The following is an 11,365-nucleotide window of genomic DNA, read 5'->3' on the forward strand; positions in this document are numbered from 1 at the left end:
GTCACACAATACCCAACCCTTACCTGGTAAAAAACACCTGTCGGACCAAGTCCATTCAACCGTTCCTCTGGTTTCAATCACATTGATGAAACAAGTTCAGATTCATTAACATGAAGGTGTGGTGCTGCCCCCTGCTGGTGGAGGACCTCTGGCTCAGTGACATGTTCATTCAAGGAAAAACAGAGAAAATTACACTCAACGTTCAGGATTAAAAAATATGGCTCAGAGGTTAGCCTGTCACAGTCAGGAATGGATAAAAATTATAAAAACTATCTAGTTTTTTAAAAAGAAATAGCATTTTAGAATCATTAAAGCAGCACTAGAACATCTGAGCCGTAAGTTGTTGGTGAACCGAAATACAAGAGAAGAAGCAGCAGAGTTGTCTGGTGATGATGATGATGATGATGATATTAACTGGTCTGAGTTCTGGTGTGTGTTCGGTTCAGGAGTACGTCCTGGCCCACACTGAGATGCCCACCACCCTGGAGGGCGCCGAGGCCGCCATCAAGAAGCAGGAGGACTTCATGACCACCATGGACGCCAACGAGGAAAAGATCAGCGGCGTGGTTGACACCGGGCGCCGCCTGGTCGCCGATGGCAACATCAACAGCGAGCGCATCCAGGAGAAGGTGGACTCCATCGACCAGAGGTAGCACAGATCCTGTCTGCTCCTCCAGATGAAACGAGTTCATTAATCTGTGGGCCGGTTGGGACCTGGACTCACTTCTGATGTTTGTTTCAGACACAAGAAGAACCGGCAGGCGGCCAAAGATCTGCTGAGCAAGCTGAAGGACAACCGGGACCTGCAGAAGTTCCTGCAGGACTGCCAAGAGGTCAGGCCCGGCGGTGAAAGGTCACAGACGGTTTGCAGACGGTCAGGTTGTCTGGTTTGGACGCTCAGCGTGTCTCTGTCCCCAGCTGTCCCTGTGGATCAACGAGAAGATGCTGACGGCTCAGGACATGACGTACGACGAGGCCAGGAACCTGCACAGCAAGTGGCTGAAGCACCAGGCCTTCATGGCCGAGCTGCAGTCCAACAAGGAGTGGCTGGACAAGATCGAAAAGGTCAGGAGGGAAACACTCAGCATGGCGTAAATCAAGCTTTCAGCAAGAAAAACACAGAACTTTGTTGAAATCACGCTCAGCTGGCTTTAGGAAACGGCTCTGACGGAAATAAAGCCTTTAGAGCTTCCTTTGTTCCAGTGAGAAAACATGTTTGATAAAAGAATCTAGTATAAACATGAATCCTTAAAGTTCTTCACATACAAAGATAGCATTTTTATAAGCTACACTGCAAAGAGCTGCTTCTGGCTTAGCTTAGCTTGATTTCAATTAGCTTATTATTTTCTATCCTTACCTAAGCTAACCCTAACTGATTCTCTAGCTAGCTTATCTTGTCTAACCTAAGCTAATGCTATCTTCAGGCTGGCTTATCTCAAAGCTAAGCTAATACTAACTTTAGGCTAGCTTATCTCAAAGCTAAGCGAATGCTTACTTTAGGCTAGCTTATCTTAAAGCTAAGCTAATGCTATCTTCAGGCTGGCTTATCTCAAAGCTAAGCGAATGCTAACTTTAGGCTAGCGTGTCTTGCTCCCTGGGCTAAGCTCTGTGGTTGTGCTGCAGGACGGCCAGGCGCTGACGGCAGAGAAGCCAGAGACGGAGGCCATGGTGAAGGAGAAGCTGGCGTCCCTGAAGGTCATGTGGGACGACCTTGAGTCGACCACCCAGACCAAGGCCAAGTGTCTGTTTGACGCCAACAAGGCCGAGCTTTTCACCCAGAGCTGCGCCGACCTGGACAAGTGGCTGACCGGCATGGACAGCCAGCTGCAGTCTGACGACTTCGGCAAAGACCTGACCTCCGTCAACATCATGCTGAAGAAGCAGCAGGTAGACCAGTCAGACCAGTTAAACCAGTACAGCAGAGATTATAGGGGTTTCTTTGATGTTGATGATAGACTCTTCAGACCTCCATCATCTGTTCTTTGATCAGATATCTGACCAGTTATCATCAATAAACTGACTCTGATGTGATTGGGAGGTTGGCTTCAGCCATTTTGATTTATACCGAACCCAGAGGACCCGATGATGGATCAATGGAAATGTGATGAGAGGAGCTTTTAACCCTACACACATTCAGTAAATTATAATATTACTGAAAAGTTAATTTATCTTTAAGTGATTTAGATTAATAACAGGTTGGCCTGTGGCTCTCATGGCAGAAAGTTTGGACCCTGTAATAAACCATGATGTCGCTCAGAAAGCACACGGTCACTGATGGCAGCTCCCTGTGCTGCTGCTCCTGCAGATGCTGGAGAGCCAGGTGGAGGTGCGTCAGAAGGAGGTGGAGGAGCTGCAGAAGCAGTCGCAGGCGCTGAGCCAGGAGGGGAAAGGTTCTGACGAGGCGGACGGGAAGCGCATCAGCGTGGAGAACAAGTTCCAGGCGCTGCTGGCGCCGCTCAAGATGAGGCGCGACAACCTGATGGCGTCCCGCGAGATCCACCAGTTCAACAGAGACGTGGAGGACGAGATCGTGAGTCCGCAGTTCCTGTTCTGGTTCTGGTTCTGTTCATTTCCAGGTTCACTTTATCAACATGAAACCAGGAACAAACGTTAAAGCTGCAACTACTTCTGTTTTCATAGAAGAACCGAGTTCACAGTAAAGTTTGATATCAGACTTTCACTTTATAGAGGACTGTCAGTCTGGACCCCACGGTTCTGATGGTTCTGATGGTTCTGGTGGTTCTGATGGTTCTGATGGTTCTGATGGTTCTGGTGGTTCTGGTGGTTCTGATGGTTCTGGTTTCAATAAAACCATAGTAAACGCAGCAGAACCGTTTCCAGTTATTTGAACATATTTGTTTTGTCTGATTTCAGGTTACATAAAGATTCTGCATCTGCAGAAACAGGAACAAAAAAAAACTTTAAATAAAGTTATTAAATATTTGCTGGAGGACAATCATGGTTTCTTCTTCTCCAGATTATTTCCAGCTGTCAGCTTTTCGTGTTATTAATCTGTTCAATCTGTAAATAATAATCAGCTCTGGTATTAAATGAGGTGAAGCAGTTTATTCTGTAAGTTATGTTTAAAATACATAACAGTACATTATCACCAGATAATTGACTGATTCCAGCACATTTCCAAACAGAGACATTTATAATTTGAGAAAATCTTTTTTTAAAATTAAAAAGTCAGAACTTTTAAGAAGTTTTATTTCTGCTCGTGGATCAAATGTGTCTAAAGAAACCATCTGTTTTTATTTAATTCTCTGTAAATGCTGGTTGTTTGGTGTTTATTGACGGCTGATTGGTTCTTGGTTTCTATGGAAACCAGATTGACTCCTCTTGGTGTGTCTGACCTCCTGCTCTGTGTGCAGCTGTGGGTGGAGGAGCGGCTGCCTCTGGCCACGTCCACTGACCACGGACACAACCTGCAGACGGTGCAGCTGCTCATCAAGAAGAACCAGGTAACCTTTGACCTATCACCTGGAAACGGCTGAAACCCGACTGCTGTCGCACATCTACACAGTTTAACAGGAAACTACAGGAAACACCATGCAGCGAGCCGATACCATGTTGACCCAGAGTGTGTGTGTGTGTGACCTGCCTCTCTGTGTGTGTGTGTGTGACCTGCCTCTGTGTGTGTGTGTGTGACCTGCCTCTGTGTGTGTGTGTGTGTGACCTGCCTCTCTGTGTGTGTGTGTGTGACCTGCCTCTGTGTGTGTGTGTGTGTGACCTGCCTCTGTGTGTGTGTGTGTGTGACCTGCCTCTCTGTGTGTGTGTGTGACCTCCCTGCCTGCAGACGCTGCAGAAGGAGATCCAGGGCCACCAGCCTCGTTATGACGACATCTTTGAGCGCAGCCAGCAGGTCCTGCGGGCCGGCAGCCCCACGGCCGAGCCGATCCGGCAGAGGCTCACGGAGCTGCAGGCGCTGTGGGAGCGGATCCGGAAGGAGACGGAGAACCGGCATTCCCGCCTCGGCGAGGCCCACGAGGCCCAGCAGTACTACTTTGACGCTGCGGAGGCCGAGGCCTGGATGAGCGAGCAGGAGCTGTACATGATGTCTGAGGAGAAGGCCAAGGTGGGCGGGGCCAGAAAACACTTCCTGGTTCACAGATATAGATCTATAGAGCTGTATATGTAGAGCTAATGTCTGATATAGATATAGATCTATAGAGCTGTATATGTAGAGCTAATGTCTGATATAGATATAGATCTATATCTGTTTAAACTCCAGATCCTTTTTATTTTCCATCGTTTTCTTGAATCTTTTAACTTTATTTCATTTTTTCCATTTTCTTCAGGTTTTGTTTCTTGTTTGGTTGTTTTTAAATTTCCCCAGTCGGTAAATTTCCCGTCTTTCTCTTTTCCTTTCACTTCCTTGTTCTGGTATCGTTTCCTCCTGGGCGTCGCTGAGTTCTGGCAGCTCGGTTCAGCAGAGAGGAGTCAGTCTGACCTCTGACCCGGTTCAGCAGGCTGTCTGACCTCTGATCAGCCCCTCTGACCTTTGTCCAGGATGAGCAGAGCTCGGTGGCCATGCTGAAGAAGCATCAGATCCTGGAGCAGGCGGTGGAGGATTACGCCGACGCCGTCCATCAGCTGTCCAGCACCAGCCGGGGCCTGGTGGCCGCAGGACACCCCGACAGGTGAGGCCGCTCCTTAGCCCCGCCCCCTGCGGGGAGGCCGCTCCTTAGCCCCGCCCCCTGCGGGGAGGCCGCTCCTTAGCCCCGCCCCCTGCGGGGAGCCAACCCTGACCTGTGTCCTCCCGCCGCAGCGAGCGCATCGGCATGCGGCAGTCGCAGGTGGACAAGCTGTACGCGGGGCTGAAGGACCTGGCGGAGGAGCGGCGCGGGAAGCTGGACGAGCGTTTCCGTCTGTTCCAGCTGAACCGGGAGGTGGACGACCTGGAGCAGTGGATCGCCGAGAGGGAGGTGGTGGCCGGGTCGCACGAGCTGGGCCAGGACTACGAGCACGTCACGGTGAGACGAGATCTGCTCCGTCTGAGGTTTCCTTCTGATAAACTTTATATTTTACTGTTTTAAGTTTAATCATCTGAACAACTGAAAATCATTCATTTATCACCAGAATCAACAAAAATAGGTTTGTTTATCTGAACTACAAGGGAAATTAAACTACTACTAAAGTTAAAATGCAGAGAAGCTCCAACCTGCGTCTGTTTGAGGTTTTATTCTGATAAACTTTTACAGTTTAAGGTGAAACTCTTTAAAGTTTCATTTCCATTTGTACAAATTAAAATGATCCTTTTAACACAAACAAAACCAGAATATTTTTCTTCCATTTTAGCTACAATAAGATATTTTTAAAAAATTTTTTAACATTTCTTATGCAGAGCTTTTTTTAACTCCTGAATGTTTTGTGGCAGTTAAACTGTTTTATGAGTTTAAACAACCATCCAGAGCAAAACTACCAAGATGTTGAAATAATTTTCTCTGAAGCTTTTCTGACTTTTATTGTTAGAATCAAAACAAAAAACAAATTTAAAAAGATTTCTTTACTGTTTTAAACTAAGCGTTTTAATGTACGCTCGGTTAAAACAAGGAAAACATGAATATTAATGTGGAATATGAGCTACTGCTTCATCCAGTTGACCTCTGACCTTTCCTGGTCCGATCAGATGCTGCAGGAACGTTTCCGAGAGTTCGCCCGCGACACGGGGAACATCGGCCAGGAGCGCGTCGACGGCGTTAACAAGCTGGCGGACGAGCTGATCAACGCGGGCCACGGCGACGCGGCCACCATCGCCGAGTGGAAGGACGGGCTGAACGAGGCCTGGGCCGACCTGCTGGAGCTCATCGACACGCGCACGCAGATCCTGGCCGCCTCCTACGAGCTGCACAAGTTCTACCACGACGCCAAGGAGATCCTGCACCGCATCCTGGACAAACACAAGAAGCTGCCGGAGGAGCTGGGCCGCGACCAGAACACCGTGGAGACTCTGCAGAGGATGCACACCACCTTCGAGCACGACATCCAGGCGCTGGGCACGCAGGTACGCTGGAGCCAGGGAGCCCGGCGCCCGGAGAGCCCGGCACCCAACCTGTTAGTAAGGTAGAAACATGAAGGAGTTTGTTGAGCTCAGACCGGTCTGTCTGCAGGTCCGGCAGCTGCAGGAAGACGCCGTCCGTCTGCAGTCGGCGTACGCCGGAGATAAAGCCGACGACATCCAGAAGAGAGAAGGAGAGGTGAGAGACCAGCACTCTGCTCCCTCATCAGACCAGAGACACGTCTTAAAGAGACAGTGCCACTGCTGCTCTCAGCGCAACGCATGCTGCACGGCTGCTGCTCTCATATCACATCAGCCCTCTGCTCCTCCACACACCTGAAAAGCCTCAGCAGCACAGATTACTTTAACTATACCAGAGCCAGGGCTTAAAGGGCCGGTATCATGGGTTTTCCAGGCACAGACTCACATTGTATAGGACAGTCTAGTAACTGTTACTTTCGGTTGTTATAATATCAAATATGACTTTAAATAAATGTCACTTCCTGATTTATCGCCTTGAAATTGGGCCTCTGTCTCTTTAAGAACTCCTGAAGCTCAGCCTCCAGGAAGTCGTCTCAACATGGCTCCTCTTTAACCCTTTAATGTTTTCACCAGCGTCTCTCTGAGCAGCAGCTCCTATAACGAGCTCAGCAGCTGTTTGCTAATTGCTGCTGGCTAGTCTGAAGGAGCTGAGTGGGAGGAGCTGTGCCTCGGAGGCGGGGCTAGGTCCACCCAGGCGTTTTGCAGCTGAATGGTTGCCATGGAGATTAAAGGACTGCAGGTTTGATTCTGATGAGGGAAAAACTTTAAAACAGGATGGAAAGATAGAAAATGTTGGTTTTATGATACCGGCCCTTTAAATGTTCCTCCTCACACACTGTGACATCACACAGGGAATGGTCAAAAAGCTGTGAACTGGAGCAAAATAACTGATCTTTACTGAAGTTTGACTCCTGAACACAAAACTGGTAAAACCATGAATATGAGTTAAAAACATAACATTTCTTGGGGTTTAATGATCAACGTGTCATCAGTTCTCATCCTGAGTCCCTGCAGGTCTGAGCATCTGGACTGTTTGCTTTGTTTACAGATGAAGGTTTATTCGCCTGATGAAGCTTCATCTCCAGTTTCTGTTTCAGGTTTAAACTGGTTTAGATAACTGGAGGTGATTTCCAGTCTTACTGGGAGAGGCCTTTAGCCTCTTCAGGTCGCAGCGCCACACATTCACTCACCTGCTGCTGCTTCAGCACCGGGACAGCAGATTAAAGCCGCCGCTGTGGTTTTAACCTGCTGGTTTCATGTCAGATTGTCTGAGTTCATGTTTAACAGCAGTTTAACTGGATCGGATAAAAATGTTCCTCTGGTGAATTTAAACCGTCTGATGACGGGAATAATTAACACATTTACTGCTTCAGCCTCACCTCAGGTCCAGAATCTCTCTGCACCGGGTCCAGAGTCCTGGTTCTGGTTCTGGATGAAGTAGTTTTGATGCTTCGGGTCGTTCTCCATCATGAAGACGTGTTTAAATGTTTCAGATCTCATGAACTCTCGGCCTCCTGCAGCCCACAGCATCACGGAGCCTCCACTTTACTCTGCAGTGGCCTGAACGGGTTTAACCTCATCCTTTGGTTCTGACCCAGACAGAATGATTCAGGCTCATCTGACCTGACATCAGTGGCATAGTTAAAGTAAACCAGGGAATGGTTGCCATGGAAACCTTGTCAAACCCTTTCGCTGCAGTTTCCTGACATTATAAGAGTAAAAACTGTAAAACTGTTGCAGTTAAACTTCCAAACTTCAACATGGCTTCCAGAAAAGGCCTCGGTGTCACATCATTTTCCTTCCCCTGGGAACATGCACTTATTCAATAAGTTCCTCCAAAGATAAATATTTAATATCTAATAGTTCCATTTATTTAAAATTGTTTTTATTTGTGAATATGGGATTATTTTCCTCCTGAGTTAATGTTGTGAATGTCGGATTACGCTGCAGCAGTCAGATTATTCTGAGTTATTCTGAGTTTTGTCCCACCAGAGGAGCCGTAGTTTAACCTCCATGTTTATGTCAGGCTGGTGTTTCCTGGATCTGACCCGTCTGGATTCTGCTGGTTCGGGTTTTTCAGGCCAGCGTGTTAGCACTTTAGCATGTTAGCGTGTTGCTGCTGTGTTTTGACCGTCCCTGTGTGTCTCCCTGCGTTTCGCTCTGTGGGCCCAGAAGAGAAAGGGAGAGGTGAGACTCCGCCCCCTCCAGCTTTGCATCACTTGGCTGCTCTTCCTCTCCTCCTCTTCCTCTTTGGACTAAAATGAGCTCAGAAACATTTTAGTCGCTCTGGCTGAGCGCTCATCTCAAACTGGGATCGTTTGTCTCGGTCTTCTCCACCCGGCTGGGCTGCTGAGAAGCTGAAAACAAACGCTCCTGCAGTAACAAGGTGAGCAGACAGTGAAGCTGGGGAGGAGGCTCCATGGTTACCGCCTCCTCTTCACACCTTCATCACCGGGTCAGAAACATTGAAGCTAAACGATGCGACTTTATCAAAAATATGTTTTTACAGTTCAAACTGTCACATAACAGTTTATGAGACCGATAATCTGTGAAAACATCGATCTCCTCGCTGAAGAAACGCACAGTCAAAAACAACCAATCAGAGCCAGGAGGCGGGGCTTAATGCTGTCAATCACCTTGTGTATGTGCTGTTAAAGATGCTAATGGCAGAGAAACAACTTAAACAGGAAAACAGCTTATCCACCTTCATCAGTGGCTCTGCTAATTAGCATTAGCATTCCTGACGACTGCAGTGTAGCAGAGAACAAGGGGGAGGTGGAGGGTGATTGACGTCACTAAGACCCGCCCCCACGCTCTGATTGGTTGTTTCTAGTTGGCGCTGGCAGAAGGAAGGAGATTAATATTTATACAGATTGTCTCACAACAAATATGTAAAAAAATATTTTCTATAAAGTACTGCAGCTTTAAGAGCCGTTCTGGTTCTGGTTGGATCCGGAGCCTCTGCAGGTCAGCTGGACTTTAGCCTCAGTGATGCCGACGGGACACAATCAGCTTTAATTCAGATGGATCCTGTGACATCACTTCCTGTTTAGCCTCAGCAGGCTAACGTTAGCTAGCTGCTTGTTTTCTGCTCAGAGCTTCTGCTGCTGCACGACGATGGCGCTGGTTTGAGTTAAAGCTGCAGCTGGTTCCCTCCCTCTGTCTGCCATGGGGACATGTCCTCCGTGTCCCACCATGTCTCCCTGCGTCCCTCCCGTCCCCTGCCCTGCGTCCAGCCGGCCCTCATGTCTCCGTCTGTCCCTGCAGGTGCTGGAGGCCTGGAAGAGCCTCCTGGAGGCGGCGGAGGCCCGGCGCTCCAAGCTGCTGGACACGGCCGACAAGTTCCGGTTCTTCAGCATGGTGCGGGACCTGATGCTGTGGATGGACGACGTCATCCGGCTCATCGAGGCCCAGGAGAAGCCCAGGTAGGAGCCGCTCCGCCCAGAGGGACGCTGCCGGGCCGGGCGACCTCTGACCTCTGCCGCTGCGCCCGCAGGGACGTGTCGTCGGTGGAGCTGCTGATGAACAACCACCAGGGCATCAAGGCGGAGATCGACGCCCGCAACGACAGCTTCACGGCCTGCATCGAGCTGGGCAAGGCGCTGCTGGCCCGGAAGCACTACGCTGCAGAGGAGGTAGGCAGCGCCACCTGCTGGACAGCACTACGCTGCAGAGGAGGTGGGCAGCGCCACCTGCTGGACAGCACTACGCTGCAGAGGAGGTGGGCAGCGCCACCTGCTGGCTGATCAGAAAGCAGCTGCTGGTCCATGGGGTGAACATCAGGAAACGATCCGTCTCGGCTTTATTAAATATAAAACATGGTTCTGGGCTCTACGACTTCAGTTTAGATCAGATTTCAGCTTCAGATGTTTATTTATGTCCCAGTGGACAGAAAATCATACAACAAGTTACAATAAAACCAACAATTAATGTTTAATTAATTAAATTTATGTACCTTTAATCTAAATCATTTCAGATTAAAAGTGATTTTAATGCAAAGTGAATAAACTCACTTAAAAAGACCTGCTATAGTGTTTAACTGAACCCAATCAATCAATCAATCAATCGATCAATCAGGTTTAATTGTGAGCACATTTCAGCAACAAGGCAGTTCAAAGTTCTTTACATTATAAAATACAAAGTTATAAGTTAAACATCATGCAGGCGATAGTTTAGAAACCAGAAACAAACTTTACGTTTCCTCCCATCGTCTAAATCTTCATTACCAATCAAAATGTTTGATCATCAAAATGTTGATCAGTTCCGGCTCAAACCAGCTGGTGTCGCTCTGGATGCACAGGATCTCAGTGTTTCGGCTGGTTTTCAGTTTTCAGGAAACCAAAGTTAACCGGGTCAGGCCCGGTTCTGTTCTGGGTTCTTGGAAACGTCCTGGATCAGAACATTTCTGGCTAAAGTCTCTCATCTCCAGCTCCCTCTAGTGGCCACAGAGGCAGCTGCAGCGTCCACATGGACTGTTGACTGGTTTCTCCTCCAACCAGTACAACCAGTCTGCAGCCAGTAACACTCCAGGAACTGAACAGGATGTTCCAACTCAGCAGTTTGTTGGTCTGTGTGGATGACCTTTGACCTCCTCTAAAGCTCAGTACTCTGATAAGACAGATTAAACCAGGATGGATTCCCAGTTCTCCCAGTTCTCCCAGTTGCTCACTGTGTTTCTGTTTCCTGCTGCAGATTAAGGAGAAGTTGCTCCAGCTGACGGACAAGAGGAAAGAGATGATCGATAAGTGGGAGGACCGCTGGGAGTGGCTGAGGCTGGGTGAGACGTCCGACCCGTTCCGCCGGTTCCGACGGGCCCGGCCCGGTTCTGACCCCCGGTTGTGTCCCCAGTGCTGGAGGTGCACCAGTTCTCGCGGGACGCGGGCGTGGCCGAGGCGTGGCTGCTGGGCCAGGAGCCGTACCTGTCCAGCCGGGAGATGGGCCAGAGCGTGGACGAGGTGGAGAAGCTCATCAAGCGCCACGAGGCCTTCGAGAAGTCCGCCGCCACCTGGGAGGAGCGCTTCGCCGCGCTGGAGAGGCTGACCACGGTGAGGCCCGCCGGACCGGACCAGGACCAGAACCGGAACCAGAACCGGACGCTCTGTCTGCTTCTCTGTCCAGATGGAGTTACTGGAAGTGAGAAGAAGGCAAGAGGAAGAGGAGAGGAAGAGGCAGCCGGCAGAGGCTGCTGAGGCTGCAGCCCAGAGCAGGTGAGGAGGAGGACTGGGAGGGAAACTGGGAGGACTGGGAGGACTGGGAGGAAAACTGGGAGGACTGGGAGGGAAACTGGGAGGACTGGGAGGAAAACTGGGAGGACTGGGAGGG

General features: G+C 49.3%; 1 protein-coding gene across 2 annotated transcripts in view; it reads left to right on the plus strand.

Annotated features, from left to right (window-relative positions):
- The window catches only part of LOC106939270 (spectrin beta chain, non-erythrocytic 1), an 88,586-nt gene extending 77,295 nt beyond the window's left edge, over nt 1-11,291 (plus strand). For both annotated transcript variants that reach the window (XM_015021630.1, XM_015021629.1), the window contains 16 exons: nt 447-649; nt 743-833; nt 919-1,065; nt 1,624-1,887; nt 2,306-2,530; nt 3,375-3,464; nt 3,800-4,078; nt 4,513-4,643; nt 4,772-4,976; nt 5,633-6,007; nt 6,114-6,200; nt 9,311-9,468; nt 9,540-9,678; nt 10,736-10,820; nt 10,892-11,088; nt 11,162-11,291. In XM_015021630.1, the coding sequence (XP_014877116.1) occupies nt 447-649; nt 743-833; nt 919-1,065; nt 1,624-1,887; nt 2,306-2,530; nt 3,375-3,464; nt 3,800-4,078; nt 4,513-4,643; nt 4,772-4,976; nt 5,633-6,007; nt 6,114-6,200; nt 9,311-9,468; nt 9,540-9,678; nt 10,736-10,820; nt 10,892-11,088; nt 11,162-11,254 (2,769 nt within the window). In that variant the 3' untranslated portion in view covers nt 11,255-11,291. The remainder of the gene's footprint in view (nt 1-446; nt 650-742; nt 834-918; nt 1,066-1,623; nt 1,888-2,305; nt 2,531-3,374; nt 3,465-3,799; nt 4,079-4,512; nt 4,644-4,771; nt 4,977-5,632; nt 6,008-6,113; nt 6,201-9,310; nt 9,469-9,539; nt 9,679-10,735; nt 10,821-10,891; nt 11,089-11,161) is intronic.
- The last annotated feature ends 74 nt before the right edge of the window (nt 11,292-11,365 follow it).

Source organism: Poecilia latipinna, unplaced genomic scaffold (assembly GCF_001443285.1).
Source record: "Poecilia latipinna isolate Pla-1442-1.1 unplaced genomic scaffold, P_latipinna-1.0 Scaffold2817, whole genome shotgun sequence".
Taxonomy (NCBI): domain Eukaryota; kingdom Metazoa; phylum Chordata; class Actinopteri; order Cyprinodontiformes; family Poeciliidae; genus Poecilia; species Poecilia latipinna.